Source organism: Colletotrichum karsti, assembly GCF_011947395.1.
Source record: "Colletotrichum karsti strain CkLH20 chromosome Unknown Scaffold7, whole genome shotgun sequence".
Lineage (NCBI taxonomy): Eukaryota > Fungi > Ascomycota > Sordariomycetes > Glomerellales > Glomerellaceae > Colletotrichum > Colletotrichum karsti.
This window is the reverse complement of record NW_024065907.1, coordinates 1294033-1316801: the sequence shown is the minus strand read 5'-3', so window position 1 is coordinate 1316801 and position 22769 is coordinate 1294033. Positions and strand designations below refer to the sequence as shown.

The 22769-nt window shown below is 57.2% G+C and overlaps 5 protein-coding genes across 5 annotated transcripts; 4 read left to right on the top strand and 1 right to left on the bottom strand.

Annotated features, from left to right (window-relative positions):
- Positions 1-1684: 1684 nt before the first annotated feature.
- CkaCkLH20_03175 (uncharacterized protein) lies at positions 1685-3343 on the top strand (the record flags this gene model as incomplete). The annotated part of the gene is made up of 2 exons (XM_038885894.1): positions 1685-1881; positions 2005-3343. The coding sequence occupies 2 exons, from the start codon at positions 1685-1687 to the stop codon at positions 3341-3343; spliced, it is 1536 nt and encodes a 511-aa protein (XP_038749093.1).
- Positions 3344-7965: 4622 nt separating this feature from the next.
- Positions 7966-9269, top strand: CkaCkLH20_03174 (serine threonine-protein kinase prkx; the record flags this gene model as incomplete). The annotated part of the gene is made up of 3 exons (XM_038885893.1): positions 7966-8161; positions 8238-8871; positions 8942-9269. 3 exons carry the CDS (start codon positions 7966-7968, stop codon positions 9267-9269), a joined length of 1158 nt encoding a protein of 385 aa, XP_038749092.1.
- Positions 9270-10544: 1275 nt separating this feature from the next.
- Positions 10545-14279, top strand: CkaCkLH20_03173 (TBC domain-containing protein; the record flags this gene model as incomplete). Its single annotated transcript, XM_038885892.1, has 3 exons — positions 10545-10696; positions 10801-11233; positions 11328-14279. 3 exons carry the CDS (start codon positions 10545-10547, stop codon positions 14277-14279), a joined length of 3537 nt encoding a protein of 1178 aa, XP_038749091.1.
- A 2436-nt stretch (positions 14280-16715) lies between these two features.
- CkaCkLH20_03172 (uncharacterized protein) lies at positions 16716-20361 on the top strand (the record flags this gene model as incomplete). The annotated part of the gene is made up of 2 exons (XM_038885891.1): positions 16716-19143; positions 19196-20361. The coding sequence occupies 2 exons, from the start codon at positions 16716-16718 to the stop codon at positions 20359-20361; spliced, it is 3594 nt and encodes a 1197-aa protein (XP_038749090.1).
- Positions 20362-20948: 587 nt separating this feature from the next.
- CkaCkLH20_03171 (FAD fmn-containing dehydrogenase) lies at positions 20949-22719 on the bottom strand (the record flags this gene model as incomplete). Its single annotated transcript, XM_038885890.1, has 5 exons — positions 20949-21038; positions 21110-21216; positions 21289-21895; positions 21948-22020; positions 22079-22719. The coding sequence occupies 5 exons, from the start codon at positions 22717-22719 to the stop codon at positions 20949-20951; spliced, it is 1518 nt and encodes a 505-aa protein (XP_038749089.1).
- Positions 22720-22769: the final 50 nt, after the last annotated feature.

The following is a 22769-nucleotide window of genomic DNA, read 5'->3' as shown; positions in this document are numbered from 1 at the left end:
ACGAGGCACCACTCTCGAGGCATCCCGCAGTCTTCTGCTGGATCTTATGGGATTGGCGCCTATGGCAGGAAGAACTTGAACGGCACGTCCGGTACCTTGGTTTCCGAGGCACCGTCGTCGGGCCGCCCCGCGAGACATCCCTTCCCACATCTTGAGTGCCCCTGGTTTCGGACCTCGCACCTTGTCGATGCGTTGGAGCTGCGTTTCACCGACGGTTTTCCTTGTTCAATTTCTTTTCCTTTTCTTTTCCTACTCTCTAATGGTCACGCGCACTACGATTTTGATTTCCATTCGATGGCTTCGTACATTGTCAACCACGCGTCGAGGCCCGCTTCTGGGGAGGTAGTATCGGGGATGGGGACGACACGAGAGACGGGCGAAGCGTCAGTGGTAGTGGTAGTCGAAGAAAACACCGAACGACTCGTACGAGTTCCCATCGACACACTAGGCAATCGGGCGACGCAAGCAGTGCTAATGAGGGAGACTGAACTTCTTTTCCTTGTCTTTCTTCATCTGGTTAGGTTGGTTGGGAACTTCGACATCTGCACGCGGAGGATCGAGGCTGGACTGTCAGTAGGCAATCACAGTTTTGATCCGCTGCCCCTATCAAGAGCTCTTGGAAGCAGTCACGCATGGTCCTTCACGGTCTACCGCCTTCCCTTGGCTTAGCTGAGGTGGTGGTTGGGCACTGATGGACATGGGCGGTAGGACTCTTCACACTGCGCCTTCATCACCCACGGACTTTAACCGGTTCGACAAGCTTATAAGTGATGCAGGCGGAGCACGGGTAGTTAGCAGGGTCGCCAAGATGTGAAGGAGCCAACCGATACACGCATGGTAGTTTCTCAATTTACAAATGGTCGCGCAAAATCCGAGTCAATTGCAAAGTCATGTGACGCGTAAAGCGGTGAAGGATGCTGGGCATATTGAGGCATTTACAATGGTGAGTTCATGCGATGTTTGCGGAGTTTAGCAGGTCAGTAAGCAGATCCATGCTCTCGTAAAGAGGACTGGAAATCAGCTTAGTTCAAGTCCTTCCAAAGTCAGCCTAAGAAGTGCCTACCTGAGAACTAGTCCACGACCCCGCTTTAGAGGAGGCGGAGGAAGCGTGGAGAGGCCTAGACCTGGCAGGCAACGTAGATCTTCAAGTGGACACGGCCGTGGACTTTGGCTGGAGCGGTAAGGTCAGTGATGCGTCAAGAGTCCAGGACTTTAGAGGCTGTACAGGTCAGGTGCAGCCTCGCCTGACGCCTGCTTCCGCAGCTGACTCAACTGCCGGGAAGGCAGGGAGGAAAAAGAATTGTTGATTGCCAAGCGAAGTATATACATCTCGTATCCGAAGAAGAGCAGACGCATCTCGAGCTTCATCTTGGTCACCATTACCGAACCAAAATCCAGAAACTGGCACGCGAGTGTGGCTGTACACCAGCATTTCAAGCGACTTGTACCTCCACCCAGTGGCAAGCTACGTAGGCTACATCACCTGCAGGCCAGCACTCGTCCAAAACCTTCCTCACGGCACCTTAATTGGATAAAAGCCAGCTCTGCCCAGGCAGTTCCCGGGCCAAGGATCTCTCAGCGCCAACAGGTCTCGTCCCACCCCCTCCAACGACAGAGACGAAAGCGCCGGCCGCCGGGACCACCCACCGTCACCGTGATCGGCGTTTATCACCTCCGACACCAAATGGCGACCCTTGTCGACGACGACGTCAACTCCATCACGACGACCGCCGCCGCCGTCAAGATGGCGCCCTCAACGCTCGACTTGTTCATGTTGACGTTCAATTGCGCCAAGAACTTCATCAATGTCGCCGTCTTCTCGTCGCATCTGCATGCGGCCTTCCAGCAAAATGCTACGGGCCTCCCCGAGCTCGTCGTCTTGTGAGTCGGATGCCCCTCGTGACCGACCACCTTCACCATTATCGTCCGACGAATGTTGCTGGGAGGCATCGTTCCGCCATGGTGCCGCTGCGCGAGCAAGAGCTGACATGATCTCTTTAACAGCTCCCTTCAGGAGGTTGCACCGATGTCGTACTCCTTCATCGGCGGTTACTTCCTCAGCCCCTACCTCGCCCGTTACGAAGAGGCCCTGAACCTGGCGGCGACGAGATACACCAAGGGCACCGACAATGGTTCCGACAACGAAGACGACACGATCACGGTGCAGCCCACCGCGCCGGCTCCCGTGCGGCCGTATACACTCGTGAGAGCTCGAAATGTTGGTATGACGGCCATCATGCTCTTCGCCCGCACCCCTGAGGCGGTGCTTCGCGTGCAGGAGGCGGAAGTCGGCTTCGGCGCCGCGGAGATGGGAAACAAGGGCGCCGTTGCCCTGCGCGTCTTGTACGAGGGCAAGGCCGCCGACGGCACCGGCAAGAAGGAGACGGAGCTCACCTTCGTCGCCACGCATCTCGCGGCCATGGAGTGGAATCTGCCGCGGAGGAACGCCAACTGGGCCGCCATCATGCGCGGGCTGACGTTCGAGAACCCCGACGACATCCTCAGCCCGAGTAAGCACGCCCTCGGCCCGGCCGCGGAGGGAGAGGGCCGGGGAGACGGTGCGGGCGACGAGGGGCTGCACCTGCTCCACGACGAGCACCACACGGCCCAGAACCAGGCCCTGAACGATCGGCTGCAGGAGATCTCCGTCTTCAAGCCGACCTCGCACCTCTTCGTCGGCGGCGACCTCAACTACCGCATCTCCACGACCAGCCCGCCGCCCATGGCCACGTTCCCCAGCCTCGACCCCGACAGCGAGCACCACTACTCGCGCTTCTTCCAGTTGGACCAGCTGACGAGGGAGCGCCAGGCCGGCCGCACCCTGCACGGCATGAGCGAGGCCGAGGTCAAGTTCCCGCCGACGTACAAGTACACCGTCCTGCCGCCGGACGACAGCCGTCTCAAGGTCGACGGCGTCGAGGACGTGCCGTGGGTCTTCGCCCCGCACCGGTACCCCGGCTGGACGGACCGCATCCTCTTCCTCGAGGTGCCCTCGTGGGCTAAAGCGGACACCGGCAGCAAGGTCGACGTGAAGTCGTACGACGCGATGCCCGTCGTCCGCAGCTCCGATCACAGGGCCGTCTACATCAGAGCCGCGGTCCCGCTGCTGACGGAGGAGGAGCTTTCACCCACCGCCGCGGCGGAGACGTCCGGACACGTCGCGGACCCGCGGCTCCGGCTGCCGGTGGCGATCGACCCGGAGGCGTGGGAGCGGAGGGCGGCGGCGCGGCGGAAGGAGGTCCTCGCGGGTTGGAGCATGTTCCTGTGGTCTACGAAGCAGGGAGCGCTGATCCTCGCCACGCTGCTCGCCATCGGAGCTGGGGCTTGGTGGCTTAGCCAGTGAAGGCGTGGGGGGATGATGAAGGACGGAACTTGATATACCCTGTCGATGATTTTTCCCCTGGGTTTTTTTTTCGGGTTTGATGTGTTTATATACATACACGTGTGGAGAGACATGGTCACGAAAGGATGTGGCGATGGGAGCATTTGTTAAGAGCGACGCATTGATACAATACAGAGAGCATGACCAAGCCAACGAGTTTCTATACTACGTAGGGGAGAGTATCTTCACCGTGCCATGCGCGACCTTTACTGGAATGGCTTGTTAAGAGCCTTGATAGAGAGGAGTAATGTCATCCGCGGCGAGTAGAGCAGACACCTTCGCTCCTCCCTCCTTCCCCGGCTTGTAAAGTTGTGAGGACTGAAGTATACTCGACACGCCAGCGCCGGCAGCATCGTTGACTGGATACCTGTAGCTTGGAGATGGGAAATTTCTACGGGGAGTCGTCGTTGGTTGTCTGGCCTCCATCATGATGAAGGAGTTCCCAATAGGTACGGGGTAGACATCTGCGATGTGGAATTGTTGCGGTTGGTGTGTATTGGGAAGACTGCTGCACACACACACACACACACACACACACACACACTCGCTCTCTCATAGAGATGAATTCCGATCAGCTACTTGGACGATACGAGGGAGTAAGAGCGGTCTTGTGTTTCTTCCACTACTGCGTTAAAAGACTTGGCCTTCTTAAATTGTTCTTGGGAAGGAAACGTAGCCCGTGGAGGAATGCGTTTTAGAAGGCAGGACGCGTCCACGCACGAGGAAGGGATCGCGCGGGGGGGCCACAGCGAGCAGAGATACGCTTCTACACGGATCTGGAGGGGGGGGATCCGGGGTCTAGTCCGTATGTATACGTCACCATCCGCTATTGCAACGAGTAGCAGCTCTGCGAGTGGTCTACGAGCTTCTGTTCCAAGGCTCGAGAGGGTCAGAAGGGCGTTGGAAATGGTTGACGACCGTTGGCATCGACATACTCGAGCTCATGAGAAATCGGAGCCCAACCCGGTGGATATCTATGCTTACGTCTCGGGAACTATAATTTGAGATTCTGAAAAAGAGTCTCAGAATATCTCGCAAGTGCTGGCAAAAGGTCAACCAATGTAGGCTGGGTCGTCAGGGGTTTGGACGTCTAAGTCGGGTAAACCAAGGGCCATGGCATATCCGGATGACACGGGTGACGAGTCAAAATTCGTTTCTGACAGAGACTCCGTCGTAGCTCGTTTTTGTCATCTCGCTAGACATGTCAGGTATGGCTGTCCCGGGTTGCTGGGTAGGGTGATCCTTGCAGCGTGTGTTAGTCGGGCTTTGAGGGCAGGTCGAGTCGACGAGTCTCGATGCCAAATACTGCGGACCCGACTCCCGAAGGTCCCATCGAATCCGGCCGGCAACGGGGCGACGTGCCAGAAGGGTACCCGGATTGAAGAAGTTTGGTAACCGCGCGTCTCGGCGGGAAGCGAAAAAAGTCTTTGCTGCGTCTCGTGGTACGCACATACAGACCGATTGCTGGCTTGGCGTCTCGTAAACTCTCACAGAATGCCACGAGTATCTCCGTGCTTGCCTCCGTGCTCGAGTCCATTATTTTAGAGCGTGAGGACGGGTTCTGAGTCAAGACGTCATGACCGCGAAGGATCTAGATCTCTGATGACCAAGATCAGGGTTGGGCGCGTGTTGAGCAGGGCCCATGTTGCAACTTTACAACTCAAGCCATCAGTTGTCCAGCCAAGCTTCAGCCTGAGTAAGGAGTGTGTGCATCCGATGATTGTCCGGGAAGGAATTTGATGAAAAGCTTTCGAAACGTCCAAGGTTCGTATGGCTGAGGAGACAAGGACAAGGCCGTCCTAGTCATAAACCCGCGATTCTCGGGTATGAAGTATGGGGACGACGCCGCTCTCAATATTGTCGATGATCCGTGCCGGAGCGCGATCCAATGGTCTGGAAAAAAATTGCAACCCGAGGCTGGGCAAGCCGGGGAGCAGTCCGACCGTCAAAGTGCCGGCCGGATATGTTGAAAAACTGGGAAGATATACTTCCGTATGTCGTGTACGTTGCATGCGGGATGACAAACGGTTCGTTGGGGGCTGAAGTGACATACCCCCCTCGCCGCAATCAGGCATGGGGCACGACTCGTGCAAAGCAGAAGCCGAGCTGAGCTGACAAAGGTCCCCTTGTTTCTTGGTAGAGGCGAGAGGACGCCGCGTGCTTGTAATGAGAGTCGGCCCGGAGAACAGGAGCTAGGTAAAGCAAGGTATAGATTTCAAACTCGGCCATGACGAGAAAGCGACGAAATGTGATGATGGAAAAGATCGGATTTCGGTTTGGCTCGAGCATTTGCCAGATGCCACGCAGCGCAGGCGGCTCTGCTTGCGAATGGGGAAAAGCATGTTCGCTGGTAGGTTAATTAGGAAGTCAGCGGGACGGGATGAGGTGGGACGGAAGGATTGGGAATTGTGACGAGAAGGTGGGATGAGTTGGGGGTGATCGGGGAGGGATGTCGAATGTTGCGTCATAGGCGCCGATAAGGGTCGGTTGCATGCAAGGCGTATCATGCTTCTTTTCTGACTCTGCAGCGTGCTGTGTCCCCAGATCTTGCTGACTGGCTGGCTGGCTGGCTGACTGACTGACTGGATATTGGGTGGCCCTGTGCGAAAGTGAAAAATGTCTCTGCCGCCGTCAAAGAATGTTGGATCGCAACGGTTGATTCAACTGCAACGCCTCGTCAGCTGTAGCGTGTTTCCACCCGACTCTCAAGTCAGGTCAGCCGAGTCGAATTCCTTTCTTTTTAACCTTTACCGTCTTTTGGGGCAGATCGGGGACCCGAGCATCCGGGACCCTATATGAGCCACTTTCGGTATTTGTCAGGTAGGAGAGGAGAAAGAAAAAAAGGAAGACATCACACCGCCGCAGCAGAGTGAGAGTGAAGAAAGACGACTCGTCCGGTTAGTGGTGCGCTACTCAGAGGCGGAGCGGCGGTAAGACGGCGAGGCGGACAGGATGGAGATGACAGAGTCAGGAGACGACTAGCAGTGAGACTTCCGACTCAGACTTGAGGGATTCTGACAGCTGAAGGAAACGGAGACTCCTGTTGGTGTTGGGTCTGCTGGAAATTGGCGAGTCCTTGCGCGCATCAGGACGACGGAGATTTCTTCAAAAGTGGGAAGAAACTGCCGTCGGGTGGAAACGACGGGAGGTGAAATAAACGCCAGGAGACAGTTGAGATTGAGAGGGCAGTAAGGGCATCTCAGTCTAGGCCACTCCATCACGTCTCCATGTGGTTAGCAAGGGTTTCTAAGGTAGTGGCGGAGTTTTCTATTTCTCTCTCTCAGCTCGTCAGAGACTGGCGGGGTAACCGCGGTAGGCTGAGACTCTGAGACTCGAGAATGGATTGCAGTGCGATGGACAAAGCAGAGGAGTTGGTCGGTGCTGTTGACGAACGTTGCAGAATGATTTCTTCATTACCGTATCTGAGCTAGGTAGGTAAGGTAAGGCAGAGAGATCTGTACGGATCCATGATAGAAAAGGGGGCATTGGATGTGGGGTGAGACGGGCAGCCTCCGTGGCTCGTGGCTGGTGTTGGATGTCACTGTCACTCCTGATTGGTACATGGAATCGGCCCGGATTTAGACCCGGAGGACAGGCTAGATTTCCTAATTCGGTAAGTGCTGTCGGTTAAAGCGTTTGGCAGAAAGCAGAGAAGGCAGGACCGACAGACACCGTTTGCTGGCGAATAATATGGCAGTTGCATTCGATGCGATGCAGGTGAAGTGTGAGTGTACGAGGTGCCCGACAGGGCGGGAACGGTGAACGGTGACCACCTCCTTGGGCTCTTCTTTACTACTACGGTATGTATCTTACATATCCGTAGTGAGGTAGTAAGGTAGGTAGGTATTCCAACTTGTTCAGGGACCCCCGTGTTGTCCACACCTTCCCACGCTTCTTGCCCCTCCCCTCCTGGTTGCTCCTGGTCAGCCCCATAAATGCTCCTACCGTATGTAGCTGTCTGGTCTGCTGGCTTTCGTCATTGCCACGGCCCTTTCATCTGAAGGTTTCCCCGTCGACTCCCTGAAAAAGATCCAACCTGAAGTCCTGAGGTCCTGAGGAAGTCCAAGGGGGGCGCCGTTCTCGCTCTCTTGATCCAAGCACCAAGATATTATTGCTCTGTACGCCATATTACACCAGGCACCTCACACACAAAGAACTACTCGCCTCCAGCCACCCCGTTCCACCTCCCGAACCATTCCATTGCTCGAATCCCCAGACGATACTCGATCCGAACCGATCCCCTTTCCACCCAACCAGACGCCTCTCCCATTGACCACTGACGATACCCAACGAACACACCCACCCCCTTTACAGACATACGCCTACGTACACCTACGTCCCATATCTGCGTCCATACTCTCTGTCCGAGCTGTACTTGCGCCGCTTCACCATACCAACTTACCTACCTACCTTCCCTCAGCAACCGCTTCGCTCTACTCCGACGGCCGACTCTCCGGCCCGTAATGGACGGCGCGCTGTGAACCCGAAAGAAAAAAGCAAACAAATACTCTCGCTCCGACCCGACCACCCCTACCTAACCCTCTATGACTGGGATATCGGCCATCAATCAAAAGATACATAACATGGCGGCGACGGTTGCGCATGCGAATCCCCTCCCTAATCAGGTTGGAGGAGGACTGTCCAAGATGATGCGTCGAACCAGTAATGGACACAGTCAACCACAACAACAATCGCAACATCCAGACTCTGGCGTTGGGCCTCTTGCCACTCGCAAGTTGACCCCCCAAGACTTTCGCGTCGTGAGGACGCTCGGCACAGGTATGTTTGCGCAGCCTCGGTGTCATTCTCGACATGTCTCGGGACACCGTTTGCTAACGACCATGCGCCATGGAAGGTACCTTTGCCCGAGTTTGTCTCGTAAGGCCGGCCAATGCCACCGAAGAGGAGCGCGACACGGTATTCGCTCTGAAGATTCTGCGCAAAACAGAGGTCATCAAGCTGAAGCAGATCGACCATGTCCGTCACGAGCGCTTAATTCTCGGCGACGTGTCCGGCTTCCCCTTCATCACGAACCTCGTCACCTCCTTCTCCGATCGCGACCACCTTTATATGCTGCTGGACTATGTACCCGGCGGCGAGTTGTTCAGCTACTTGCGCAAGTTCAGGCGCTTCGAGGAAGAGACGGCCCGTTTCTACGCGGCAGAGATTGTTCTCGTGCTGGAGTACCTGCACGAGCAGCAGGGAAGAGTCGCCTACCGCGATCTGAAGCCCGAGAACCTCCTGCTGGACCAAGACGGACACATCAAGCTGGTGGACTTTGGCTTCGCAAAGAGGTTAAGCAACAGCGCTGGACAGCCCACCGAGACGTACACTCTCTGCGGCACCCCCGAGTACCTCGCCCCGGAAGTGATCCATAACAAGGGCCACACGACGGCTGTGGACTGGTGGGCGCTGGGCATCTTGATATACGAGTTCCTGACGGGATACCCGCCCTTCTGGCACCAAAACCCCATCGAAATCTACAAACAGTGAGTAATCCCACAGAGACTGCTCTGTTTGCCAGGAGTCGTTTGCTGCAGTCACTGACAGACCACTCAGGATCGTTGAGAAGCCCGTCATGTTCCCGCACGACCCCCCGGTGTCTCCCGAAGCTCAAGACCTCATCAGAGCTTTCTGCACGGTGGATCGCTCCCGGCGGCTGGGGAATATCAGCGGAGGCGCCGCGAAAGTCAAAGAGCATCCCTTCTTCCGCGGCGTCAACTGGGACGACATGTACCACCGGAGAGTCCGCGGGCCCATCATCCCGCCGATTCGGTACCCAGGCGATGCGCAATGTTTCGATATTTATCCCGAGGACGACGGCAAGCGGGAACCATATACCGACGACATGGTCGAGAAGTACGACCAGTACTTTAAAGACTTTTGACGATATTCCGACAAATCTTCATCTATGAATTCATGCGCTGGGAGTTATTTGCCATGGGAGCTTTCGTCCCAACGTTCCATTTCAGTTTGTTCATGATACTCCACATGTAAAACTATACAGGATGCCATTCGTGAAGCGCGAATCGAAGGAAGATGCGCTCGTAGCCCACAAGCCGTAGCAGGTTTCTGATGGGAAGCTTTTAGGGGTTCGGGAAGGGAGAGAGGCGCGAAAGAGGAAAGGGGGATTTCTGCTGGTCAAGCCCTGGATAAGCACTGCTGGGGTTCTATTTCGGCGTTGCAACGGCGTTTACACATCTGCCTCACCAAGGTAGCAAGCTATGAGGCTCGGAAGAGTCTTGAACAAGAGGATAAGAGAGAACGAATCAACGAGAAATTTCAGTTCAAACCATGCATGCAGTGTAATGTACCTCGACCGCGGCTGTAGTTTCCGGTTGACCCAGCGCCGTAGGCGATTGTCAATCTGTACGACCCGGCGCAGAGTCCAGCGTCCCCGTGAGCTTTGAGCCCTTGCTTGCTTGACATGACAGCACGGGGGGATGTGTCTCAGCTGTGGGAGCTAGCCAAGACGGGCATGGCACTCGGCATGGGTGTCTCTCTGGTGATGGCAGCCCTCACGTCACCTGGACTGATAGGCTGCCCCGTGTTTGGCGGGGTTGGGTTGACAGGTTGACGATAGGGGTCGAGGGAGGGAGGAATCGCCGTCTTTCGTTAAGTATCCTGACAAGGCTTCGAGGACGATCTGGGAGGAAATGATATCATATTTTGGGCAGCACCGCGGATGGAATGTTGGAGGCAAAAGAAGCGTTGCTGAATAAGGGGTCCGTTAGGTTCATCCATTATGTCCATCACCTGCAAGAGTTCAAGGCCAGGAGAGGCGAGATGGAGAGAGAAAAGGTGCCTCAAGAATGGTCGGATAGGCGGGTTACGAATAAGGTGTAGAGGGGTTGCCCCTCTGCAGGGGATTGCCGGACTGCGTGCCGCCGCCGCATGTCCGCCGTGCTTTAGCCTGCAACAGTGACTGATCAATAGGGCATTCAGGGCGTTCAGACACTGCCAACCGTGAGAAATGGTGGTGAGTTGGGAGGCATTGTCAGGGACGAGAGGTGGAATGAGGTACGTACCAGACCCTCCGCTGGACGTGGTCTTGGCGGGAAACCTCCAACTATCCACTTCTCTGCATTCAGCTCCAGTCCCGGCTCACCTTCATCGCAGCTCTTCCTCTCAACCCATTCAATCCACCAACTACCTACCTACACTGACCTATCACTCGACCGCCGAATCGAATCTCGACCTCGCTTTGGAGCTGACTGATGCTTCAGCGATCCGGTATCATCACGCTGTGACGCCAGAGCTCGTCTGCTACATTGGCGACCAGCGTCTTGCCTCATTCCTGGGCCTGCCCCTCAGGTCAGCAACGCCTGACTTCCGACTTGCTTCTCCGTCCGGCCTGAACCGAGCCTTCCTCGCCCGTGCCTTCGAACATCACCCCCGACATGACCAGCTGAGTCCAGAAGCCCCAGGATGTTGAACCTATCCAGCCTTGTGCAGAAGGCACAGCAGTTCATCGACCCGACCCAGGGGCTGAACCTGACCAACTCCGACAAGAACCCGTCCAAGGCCTCGCTCTTCCAAAACCAGTTCCGCCTTCCCAGTACCCAGACGCCGCTCTACGAGATCAATGCCGAGCTTACCATCCCACCCGCCAATGCCACCTATGGCGAGAAGGACCACGATCGAGGCTACCACTATGCCGGCAAGCTCCATCTCTCCGAGGCCTACATGTGCTTCTCCACAACACCATCCAGCTTCGTCCAGTCCGCGAGCACCTCGACAAGCTCCGCCTTCACCGGCCAGACACACGGCGGAGGGCCAAGCGGAAATGGATTCACCTTCCCACTCTGCGCCATCAGACGCGTTGAGCGGTTGAACAGTCAAACCTTCCAGGTGGGTGACCCTCGACCCCGGCTTCAGACAATGACAGCCGACTGTCCGTGCTCTCCCCCGCAAAGACTCTGAACTGACACTCTGCCCTTCCCAGTTTGCCTTGGCCATTACGACCTGGAATGGAATCAATCAGTCAAAGGACAAAGATAAAGACCACGATAAGGACTCGGCCGATAAGGAGAAGAAGGATAACAGGGAGCAGAGGATCACGATACACCTGGCCGGCACCCGTCAGGGCTGTGAGCGCTTTTGCGATGGCTTGAAGAAGGGACTGAGGGCCGGCGTCGGCAACGTCACCAAATACAAAAAAGTCACCAGCGAGTGTTACTCCGAATACCTACTCCGATCAGACGACAAGAAGAACGCGAGCCCACCCGACGCCGGCCTGGGTATGCTTTTCCGCTACCCAGGAGACCCGAAGAAGCTCCGTGATAGAGCCAAGATGCGCCTTTGGGCCGAGTACCTGCGCGACAACGGCCGCAACATGACCTTGATTCGACAACCCACCTTTCATAAGCTCATCCGTGTTGGTCTGCCAAATCGACTGAGAGGCGAGACTTGGGAGTTGACGTGCGGGTCCATCTACCTCAGGCTCGAGAACCCCACGCTCTATGCCGACACGCTGGCCAAGTACGCTGGACAGGAGTCTCTCGCTATTGACGAGATCGAAAAGGATCTGAACCGAAGTTTGCCAGAGTACCCCGGTTTTCAGAGCGAGGAGGGCATCGGTCGCCTGAGACGCGTGCTCACAGCCTACAGCTGGATCAACCCTGATGTTGGGTACTGCCAGGCCATGAACATCGTTGTCGCGGCCTTGCTCATTTACATGTCAGAGGCGCAAGCCTTCTTCCTGCTGTCGTCTCTTTGCGACAGACTGGTGCCGGGATACTACTCGACCACCATGTACGGCACTCTGTTGGACCAGAAGGTGTTTGAATCACTTGTAGAGAAGACGATGCCGATCCTGTGGGAACACTTGGTCAAGAGCGACGTTCAGCTCTCAGTGGTGTCATTACCGTGGTTCCTGTCACTTTACGTCAACTCCATGCCGCTGGTCTTCGCCTTCCGAGTGCTGGATGTCTTCTTCGTCGAAGGACCGAAAGTACTGTTCCAGATAGGTCTGGCAATCTTGAGGATCAACGGCGAGGAGCTTCTGGATGCCGCGGACGACGGCGCATTCATCTCCATCCTCAAGACGTACTTCGCGCGCCTCGACGAGTCTGCGCACCCAAAGTCAGAGAACCCCAAGCTGCGTGCCGTCACCAAGTTCCAGGAGTTGATGGTAGTAGCTTTCAAGGAGTTTTCTGGAATCACTCACAGCAGTATCACGGACTTGCGTCTCAAGAACAAGGACGCCGTTCTGAGCAACATCGAAAGCTTCGCGAAGAGAACGGCCATCCGGAATTTGGGCCCTGACAGCAAACTGCTTGCTCCTGAGGAGTTGGGAGCGTTATACGACCGCTTCTATACCATTCTATACGAAAGACAACAGCGAGATAGCATCATACAGCAAGAGAAGATGCGCCGCGCGAAGAATGCGCGACCCAGGGCGCGGGATGCTTTCGAAGACAGCCCGGACCACGGAGTTGAAAAGGGTCGTGTTGCCCTGGGGCCCAGTACGAGCTTGATGGATTACGATGCTTTCAGAGAGTTCCTCGCCAACATGGCCAAGTGGGCCATTTCAGATGCCCCGACTACGCCTCGTCGAGAAACGTTTGCCGAGAGAGACAGGAACGCCTACACCAGCCGCCGACAACAGAATGGACTTCTGTCTCCCTGGGGCGCTGGCCCGGAGCCTGCGGACCACGAGTTTATGCAGCTTCTGTTCAAGAAATGGGATGTCACCGGCACTGGGGCACTGACTTTGAGCAATGTCGTCGCCGGCTTCGCTAGTATAAAGGGCAAGCGAGACATTATGGGCACCATCACTTACTTCTTCGAGCTCTACGATGACGATGGTGACGGCAAGGTCGATCGCGAGGGTATCCTTCGAATGTCGGAGGCTTTGTTGTTTTTGTCAAGACGAGGTCTTGAGGGAACCCTCAGCCCGAGCGCATCCACCCTCACCCTGAACACACCCAACGGCATGGCAAACAACAACGGCCCTGAGCCAGGTATGCCTGGGATCTCAACCAACGAGAGGTTTTTGGGCAGCGTCAGTGCATTCATAAGAAGGTGCTTCGAGTATGCCGACCCCGACCATCCGCATAACCAGAACCGCAACAAGGAAGAGACAAGCAAGGCTGCCGACAACGACGGTGCTTTCGCCATCGGCGACGATGAGGACGAGGACGAGGAAGACCTCCTCGGTTTGGAGTCGCCTACAGGCAGCCCGTCAAAGGCCAATAAACCTTTCGACGATCCGACGCCACCTTCGGAGGACGAACCGACAGCCCCGGCTCAATCTGAGCGGCGGGTGTCGAAAGCGCAGTCGGAGGCGGCAAATGCTGCTTTGGATCCCGCCAACCCTCTCCACATTACACTGCCCACATTCCGCATGGTCGTTCTCGCCGACGAGCTTCTGGAGCAGTTCTTTGAGTCATCCTTCCCGACATCCTTCCATCTCATTGAGGGTCTACCCACGGTCTCGACACCAACGTCTACTCTGACGACCTTCTCCAGTCTCAACTTTGGCCGTGCACCTGTCGCCGCCTTGAACCCTGCCGCTCAGGGAGCCACGCGTGGTTTGCGTGGCGTCCTAGACAATATTGTCACGGATGGCATGCGCGTTGCCGCCGAGGTTCGCAGGAGAGTGGAGGATGCGCAGAAGGAATTGGAGAAGAACGCCGTGCCCGGTCAGAAGGAAGAAGAGGACGAGGAGGACGACGCGGACATCGGCGTCGAGATCGGCATCAGAAAGGGCGCAGCCGGAGGAAGCGCGGACATGGAGAGACGGAGTGTGCGGAGCGAAGACCGAGACCTCTTGGACGGGGCGGATGCCTCGGCTGGTGCCAGCGGCAACGGCAAGGAAGGCCAGCTCGTGGACATTGAACCCACCACCAGGAGTGAGGCAAATGCCAAGGGGGTTGTTGAGTTTGAGGGCTGATCGTTGCCTCTGCCAGGCACGCAGTTCGTGCAATATCTATTGAACAGAGAACCTGCGAGACAGTCTGAGGACGTTGCTAGCCCGAAATAGCAATACTCGTGTGTGCGAGGAGTGGCAATTGGCAGGAGAACTCGTAAGGCACGCGAGGGAAATCAGGGAAGCGAGGCATGCACGCGGATGAGATTTTGCCGGAGTGAGGTGTGCGCGATTGGCCTTGTTGGCTTGCTGTAGAAGGAAGTTATCTGCGGGAACTGGGATTATACCAGCGGACATCTTGTAACTAGGAGTATCTTGGGACTGGTTTGCCTCTGCGGCTAGATCATACAGTCATGAAGAGAAGATCTTGACTGTCGAAGCCTGACCGCGTCAGTGCATCGCTCCGGGCATCGTGATACTGACGAGATCCTCTCTCAATCCAGTGCCACCTCGAGGTGTACTCGGGCAAATTCTGCCGACATACTCACACGCCACGGTCTCTCAGCCGCTACGATGACCGCACATGCTCGATCTCCCTGCCATGGATGGCATCGAGGGTCTATGTTGCTGGGGCGCTAGCCTGGTATGATGCCGAGTCGACGAAACGAGAAAGGCTGCCCGTATCGCCATCGAATCCTGGGAGATTCCCGAAGAGATTTCCTTCAGAGGAAAATGAACCCATCGTCACCTTCGCAATCAAATCCTGGCATGAGAACGCGGGCATGGATTGCTCTTATGCCTGGGCGCCGGGAGGATGGACATGGAGAAGGAAGCCATCAACGCCACTGTCTGGGCTGAATCAGAAAGCGAAGGTGTGTTTGGGCGGTTACCTACCTTAGGAGAGAGTGAAGCTAACAACTCAATGGCAACAGGGAGAACGTCCCTCGCACCGGGACGGTTTATGCAGGGAGAGGCAGGAAGCATTCTGGCATTTCTTTCCCTTTAGCCTTTGGCTCTAAGCTCAGGCCACTTTCCTGGATCAGTGGAGATATTCAATCTCCCTCCAGTCATCGCCATCGACCAGCGTCAACTTCATTCCGACCACCTCCAACTCGAGAGCCTGAGTGCCGGCCCTCGATCGTGGAATTCCATCTCGTGCCTTTCCCGTACACTTACGTCTTCCCCCTTTTTTCTTTTTTTCACGTGCTCGGCCTCCACTCTCACAACATGCCCACATGCCTGGGAAAGGTCTCTTCGCCCGCCACGGATTCGCCGTTTGTTTTCCAGAGGAATCGAGCCGTTTATTACTTCCACCCACGCAATATCCCCGAAAGCTGGTAACGGGGCTAGACTCGGATTCCGTTCCGTTTATATCTCGCAGAGACATGTCAATATCTTCGAGCTCCTATCTCTATACGTCCGCGTCGCCAAGATTCATTTGCCCCCCTTCCAGTCCGGGACTCTCGCGGCACGCAGCAGCATCCAACGTCAGAACGGTGGCCAGTCAACCCTTGGATCGGCGACCGACCCTCTGCATTCCTTCAGCGGGCCCCAGCTAGACTTCTGGCCCCAGGCCTTGCCTTGCCCTTCTCGCAGCTATTACTGCTCAAGCATGTGGTGGAAAGTACGCTGGTCGTGGGGCATTCCCCTCCTCTCCCGTTTGTCCCGGCTTCCGCACCAACGAGACCTGTCTGATGGGAGCGTGGTACCATTCTGAGCACGACTGGCTGTGGAAGTTACTGTGGCGAGTGGCCTCTATCTTTTGACTATCCGATAGCGGGAGCTTTCCGTGGACAATCTTGGAGGGTTCGTGGTGAACTCGACACGATAAGCACAGCTTGAATGAGACAGCGTCATACTCTGTCATCTTCTGGTCGTATTCCAGGCGATGCAACTTTGTCCAAATTTGCTCATTCTCGCGTCGAGTTCAAAGTGGGAGGCGAATACCGAAATGAGAGGCCTGAGACGGCGCATACGCACATACGCACATTCACGAACATAGACACGCACACGATGCTCAGAGAAAGAAGGCCGAGTGGAATGGAGGCGTTCAGGGGACAGGCATTGCCCACGGCTGGACCTGAGAATCGTCATTTCACGCATTCCACACACTCAGTGCAAAGTTTCGCGGCGAGCACCAGCACCGCAGCGGCTCCAGGACGACAAGGAGAAAGGGGTAATCTCTCCTTGTTGACGGCGGTACTGGCTTGGCCGCGACGGTGGAAAACTTTCAAATACGGCCAAGATTCTCCTCTCTGCAGAAGGAAGTTTCTCTCGACACCACGCTCCAACTCACACTCGCTTCGTTCTCCCTCGTCCATCTTCCCTGGGTTCCCCTCCGGGCAAGTGGGCATTCATTCGTTACTGTTGCTTGGTTTTTGTTCTCGCGTTTGTCGCTCTTTCGGGAGTTCCTCTCTCCCCAACTAATATCTCTCGCCCGCTCCCCCAAGTCCTCGACATCCGCCACTTGGCTTCCTGGTTACCTACCGAGTTGTCATTTTCGAGCATCCACCAGACGCAATGGTTTGGTTGAAGAAGGCGGCCCTCGTGGCCGTCTATTTGGCCGTTGTCAAGGCTCAAAACACGACCACCACCTCCTTCACGTCCATGTCGTTCACGAACTCTTCGACTCAAAGCTCCACCCTCTCCTCAACCAGCTCGTCTGAGAGCTCCTCCACTCTCACCACGACCAGTCTCACGTCCAGCTTGACCAGCTCCGAGTCCAGCTCTGGCACCACGTCTGGTAGCTCTGCCAGCTCGACTGGACAGAGCAACAGCCCGACCGTCAGCCCCAGCACTTCCGCTGGAGTGTCCTCTTCGGCCGGGGTTTCGAGCTCTGCTGGAGTTTCGTCCTCCGGCGGCGTCTCCCCGGCACCGTCTTCCAGCGGTCCTGGTGCGTCTCAGGCACCGTCTTCCAATGCTCCTGGCCCCTCGTCTAACGCCCCGGTTCCCTCGTCTTCCGGCGCCCCGGTTCCCTCTTCTAACGCTCCCGCTCCGTCGTCTGCTGCTCCGGTTCCCTCCTCTGGCGCTCCTGCTCCGTCATCTGCTGCTCCGGCTCCGTCTTCTGGTGCCCCGGCGCCCTCTTCCGGTGCCCCGGCTCCGTCTTCTGGTGCTCCGGCTCCGTCTTCCGGTGCTCCGGCTCCGTCTTCCGGTGCTCCGGTTCCGTCTTCTGGTGCCCCGGCTCCGTCTTCTGGTGCCCCGGTGCCTTCTTCCGGTGCTCCGGGTCAGTCTTCTGGTTCCCCACCTCCTCTTGGCGGTGGCACCCCGTCCTCCGGTGCCCCAGCTCCGTCTTCTGTTCAGCCCACCGCTCAGCCTTCTGCGACTCAGTCGACTATTCCTGGTGCCCGTATCATCAACGTTCTGAGCACCGCCGTCGTCGCCTTTGTCCAGTTCTTGAACATCCAAGTTGGAGAGGCCATCATCTCTGCACTCCAGATCATCGACCCTGCCACTGGCCAACTGAGGACGGTCAACTTCGTCATTATCTTCCAGGGATGCAGAGCCGTGCCTGCTGGAGAGTCGCCCTTCTCCGATGGACGTGGCCCCGAGTCTGGCACTTTCAACCCTGGAACCTGCGCCTCGGCTTGCACTCAGAAGGGTTCCTCCATGTCTGGAAACATCAAGGGAGCTTGCTTCTGCGGCACCGTTTTGAGGCAATTGACCCTCGTTGACGTCTCTCAGTGCAGAACCTCCAGCGGCTCGAAGAAGCGTCAGGCAGGCACTTTCGACCCCATCCCCATCGCTGAGAGTGTCCCTCAGAACCAGGTCAACATCGCCCCGGCGAGCACCACCCTCCTGCCGTCCTCCCTGCCTGTGGTCCCTGTCAACACTCTGCCTCCCGGTGTGACCGTTAGCTCTTCCGCCTCCGGCTCGGTCTCTGGCTCAGCATCTGGCTCAGCATCTGGCTCAGCATCTGGCTCAGCATCTGGCTCAGCATCTGGCTCAGTCTCTGGCTCAGTTACCCCCGGCTCCAGCTCTGTGCCTACAACTCGCGTCAGCTCTTCCAGCGGCAGCTTGACCGTTCCCTCCGTTAGCCCTTCGGGCAGCAGCAGTGTCACTCCCCCGGTTAGCAGCGCCGCTGCTGGAGACTTCATCCTCGGTATCGTCGGTGGACGCGCTCCCGTTGTTTCCAGCTCTGCAACCAGCGCTGTTTCGACCACGCGTGCGTCTTCCACTGGTTCTAGCACACCTGTTTCCAGCTCTGCGAGCTCCTCTGGCAGCTCCGCCAGGTCGAGCAGCTCTGGCAGTTCCACTGCTTCGGCCAGCTCCGGCAGCTCCGTTGCTCCGGCCAGCTCCGGCAGCTCCGTTGCTCCGAGCAGCTCTGGTTCCAGCGCTCCTGGATCCTCTGCTTCTTCGAGCGCCCCTGCATCGTCTGGGCCTTCGAGCAGCCTTGTCTCCAGCTCAGCAAGCTCTTCTGCTTCTTCCAGCGACTCCCTCAGCTTGCCCATCACCCTGCCCACGATCACCCTGCCTACTCTTTCCTCCACGTCAGCCAGCTCCAGCTCTTCTGCCACCGCGCCGTTCTCCAACGGTACCCTTCCCCTCATCCGAAGGCAAGCTTTCAAGATGCATCAAGTGGAGAAGCGCCAGACATCTACTGTCCAGACGTACGTCGGTCGTGCTGGCAACCCCAACCCCAGCAACTGTTCCCAGGCCTCTACCTTCAGACTTGGCGCCTCCGGCACTCTCTTCATCGATGATGCCGCCTTTGGAGTCCAACCCGGCGTTCTGTTTGCCCCTCTGCGCAACGGCCAGTCTGGTAGCATCGTTGCTACTTTCACTGTGACTGCTGGCGGCGGCTTCGCGTGGACCAACGATGCCTTCTTTGGCGGTCAGGCTGCCTTCTGCCAGGATCCTACTGGACAGGTTTTCGCTACTTTTGCCAACCCTGCTGTTCCCGGAAACGCTCCCAGCAACTGCCAGTCTGTGGCCTTCACTGTCGTTCCCCGTAAGTGTATCGCCTTCCTGTGTTCTTGATTCGGCACTAATACAAGCATCAGGCACCCAATGCCAGAACAACGTCATTGTTCCTCCTTCTTCGACCCCTATCCTGCCGCCCACCGTTTCCAGCAGCGTCCCCGTTGTCGTCCCGACTACCACTGGTTCTGTCAACCCTCCCGGTCCTCCGGGAGGAACTACCAACGTTGTCGGACCCAGCAGCACCGCCATTGTCGGACCCAGCAACACCAACATCGTCGGACCCAGCAGTACCGCCATTGTCGGACCCAGCAACACCAACATTGTCGGACCCAGCAACACCAACATCGTCGGACCCAGCAGCACCGTCATCGTCGGACCCAGCAGCACCGTCATCGTCGGACCCAGCGGAACCACTGTTGTTACTCCCAGCAGCACCAACATCGTCGGACCCGGCGGAACCACCATCGTCGGACCCAGCGGAACCACCATCATCAACCCCAGCAGCACCGCCATCATCGGACCCGGTGGTACCACCATCATTGGCCCAACTCAGACCGTCCTCCCGACTGCCACCAACACCGGCGTCACTGCTCCCAGCGTTGCTCCTAACCCTCCTGTCATCGGCAATTACGCGTCTCTGGGTTGCTTTGCTTCGAACGGCGGCTTCCCCTCGTTCATTTTTGCCGAATCGAGGGCCGATAATTCTATCGAAAGCTGTATCGCTTCCTGCGCTGGTCAGAGGTTCGTCGGTGTCTTCAGCACCGACTGCTACTGCGGAGACTTTATCGACAACACCCAGACCTCGCTCGTTTCCGAGACTCAGTGCAACACTCCTTGCCCTGGAAACTCTACGGAGCGTTGCGGTGGTCGTGCGTCCATCCAGCGTCGCCAGTCTGTTCCTTTGGACGTCCGCCTGAGCGTCTACATCCGCATCGACGCCAACACCCCCGGCGGCAACGGCGGTGTTTCCACCATCGTCAGCGTCAGCGTCAGCGCCGGCCCCACCGCGACCCAGTCCTTCACCTTCACCACCGTCGTCACCAACCCCGGCGCCGGAGGAGCCGGAGGGGCCGGAGGTAACGGCGCCGTCCCGACAGGCCCCGTTGTCGCAGGCACCCTCACCCTGCCCCCTGGTCTCTACACCGAGGGCGGCGCCACCCCGACCGGCCAGTTCTGCCGCATCACCACGGGATCCTGGCTCATCGGCCAGACGACCCTCCTCCCCTTCCCCCTGCCCACGGCCTGAGCATGATTCCCAACGACAATCTTATGAAGTCATTCGCATCAGATCTACTACAGCAGCTCCATGGACAGATTATAGGGAGTTTAATTCTTGTCAAGTTTTAAAGTGGTTTTTTGGTGTGTTTGGAGAGAGAAGAAGTACAAGGGGGAGATGAGTGTGTTTTTCTGTTTCTATCAGCATTGAGGAAGGGAACAGTTACGACTTGTACGAACTGTTGCACTTGGTAATCTTGGGGTTGTTGTAGTTTATTGTGTTCTTTTGTGTAGTAGAACGGTTCGAGGAATAGATGTTTTGGACCCTACTCACTGGCTCTTTCGTGACCTGGCTCGTGAGTTAAGATTTACTGGTCTCTGTAGCATTCTTGTTGATTCCAACTTGGACCTATCACACCTCTTCCAAGTCTGATGAAGTTGTTTCACGATAGAAAAAAAGGTTGCCTAATGAGGCGGCATGCGTTAGATAACGACCCCGGTAGCAACACTAAGTATGTACGACTCAACTAGATCCAGTGTGGAAGGTATGTTAACATTATACACTAAAGAATTAGAATTTGCCCCGTCATCCCGTGCATCAGCTAGCTGCACCACGCCTCAGTATACGCCAATGGCCTCGCCGACGACGCTCCTGAAGACGCCGTTGGGGTCGAATTGCTCCCTCACGGCCTTGAAGCGGGCAATGTGCTGCAGGCGCGCACCGACGTTAGCTACGATCTTTTTTTTCACGTTGTATGATGGTACGTGGTGAGACTCACATCGGGATCCAGGTTCTTGGTCGCGTTGGCGAAGATCTCGCGCGTGTTCTTGGTCCAGTGCGGGCGGCACGGGAACTCGTCGATGAGGACCTTTGCGAGGTTGTGGTCTACCCCCCGAGTCTATATTAGTTCCTAATCCACCAGAAAGAAACAAAAGAAGAAGGAGAACTTCGACTCACAAAACGGCTCGTTAAACCGGCTCCCGTCGCCGACGGTAGGCCTGAAGGTCGGGAAGTCGAACATGATGGCCCCCTTGCTCCAGTCGGCGCCGTCGCTCGTGTTCGTGGCGACCTGGCTCAGGAAGCCCTCGAACGGGCGGCCGAACTTGATGTTGATCCCGCTGCGGTACGTCGAGGTCATGATGATGAGCTTCTTGGCCTCGGCGTCGAAGAGCTCCCGCACGCGCTTGAGCATCGCGTTGGCCTGCGTCACGGGGAAGGCGAGCTCCATGGTGTACCCCTGGACGCCGAGCTCCCAGAGGGGCCGCTGGTCCGGGTACAGGCCGCCGATGAGGACGTCGTAGTTCCAGCCGTAGACGGGCCAGGTCTCGATGGGCTCGTTGGTGGTCTTCTCGCGGAAGTTGGGCTTGGACCAGAGGCCGAAGAAGATCTCCTCCGCGAGCAGGTTGGAGGTGGGCAGGTAGCGGCCCGAGTCGAGGAGGGTGCGGGCCGCGGTCGCCTCGAGCTCGGTTACGGAGAAGGTGTTTTGGAAGCCTTCTTGCGGGGAGGTCGAGGTCGGGACGACGTCGTAGTAGCGCCAGTGGAACTTGCGCTTGTAGGGCCACCACTGGGGTTCTTGGTTTAGAACGGGTTTCGTGAAGGAGGAGAGTGATGCTTACCCAGAAGTTCGCGGTTGCGTAGGGGGCGATCATGCCGTAGATGTCACCATTGAGAACCTCGTCCTCCTCGAGCCTGTTGCCGTCAGTCAGCCCGCCTCTCGACCTCCAATCAACAGTCTAGGGAAACTCACGTCTTCTGGTCGGCATAGACCTTGAAATCGGGATAAATCTTAAACTTCATCCTCACAATCACTCCCAAAAGCCCAAGCGACGTCGACGCGGCGAGCCACTCGTCGCTCCCCTCGTCCCTGACCACGGTCCTCAGCTCGCCGTTCCCGTCGACGATGTCGAGCTCGAGCACGCCCGCGGCGACCATGGAGTCCTCGCGGATGCTGGACCGGTGCGCGCCCATGGCGACGCACCCCGCGAGCGTGATGTTCCAGTTGACGAGGGTGTACCCCGCGCTGGCGCCGCGGGCGTGGAGGTACTCGGCGAGCTGGAGGAAGGTGACGCCGGCCTCGATGACGACGGTGCCCGCGGCGAGGTCGAAGTCGGAGATGCCGTTGACGTCCTCGGTGCGGATGATTACCGTGGACGGGTCGTCGGAGCACATGGTGTCGTACCACATGTGGCCCTTGCCGGAGGCGCGGACTTTTTGGCCCGAGGCGATGGCATCTTGTACCAGGGACTGGATGTGGGAGACGGAGGTGGCGTTGTGGATCGCGGCGACGTTGTTGCAGGCCGGGAAGCCGGGGCCGTCGAAGGTGTTGTAGACGATGGCGGTGGTGGTTAGGGGGAGGGAGGCGGCGAGGAGGGCGGGAAGGAGCTTCATCTTGGCGTGGCTTGGTCGTCCTTGGGGAGACGATGGGAGTGTGCTAGGTT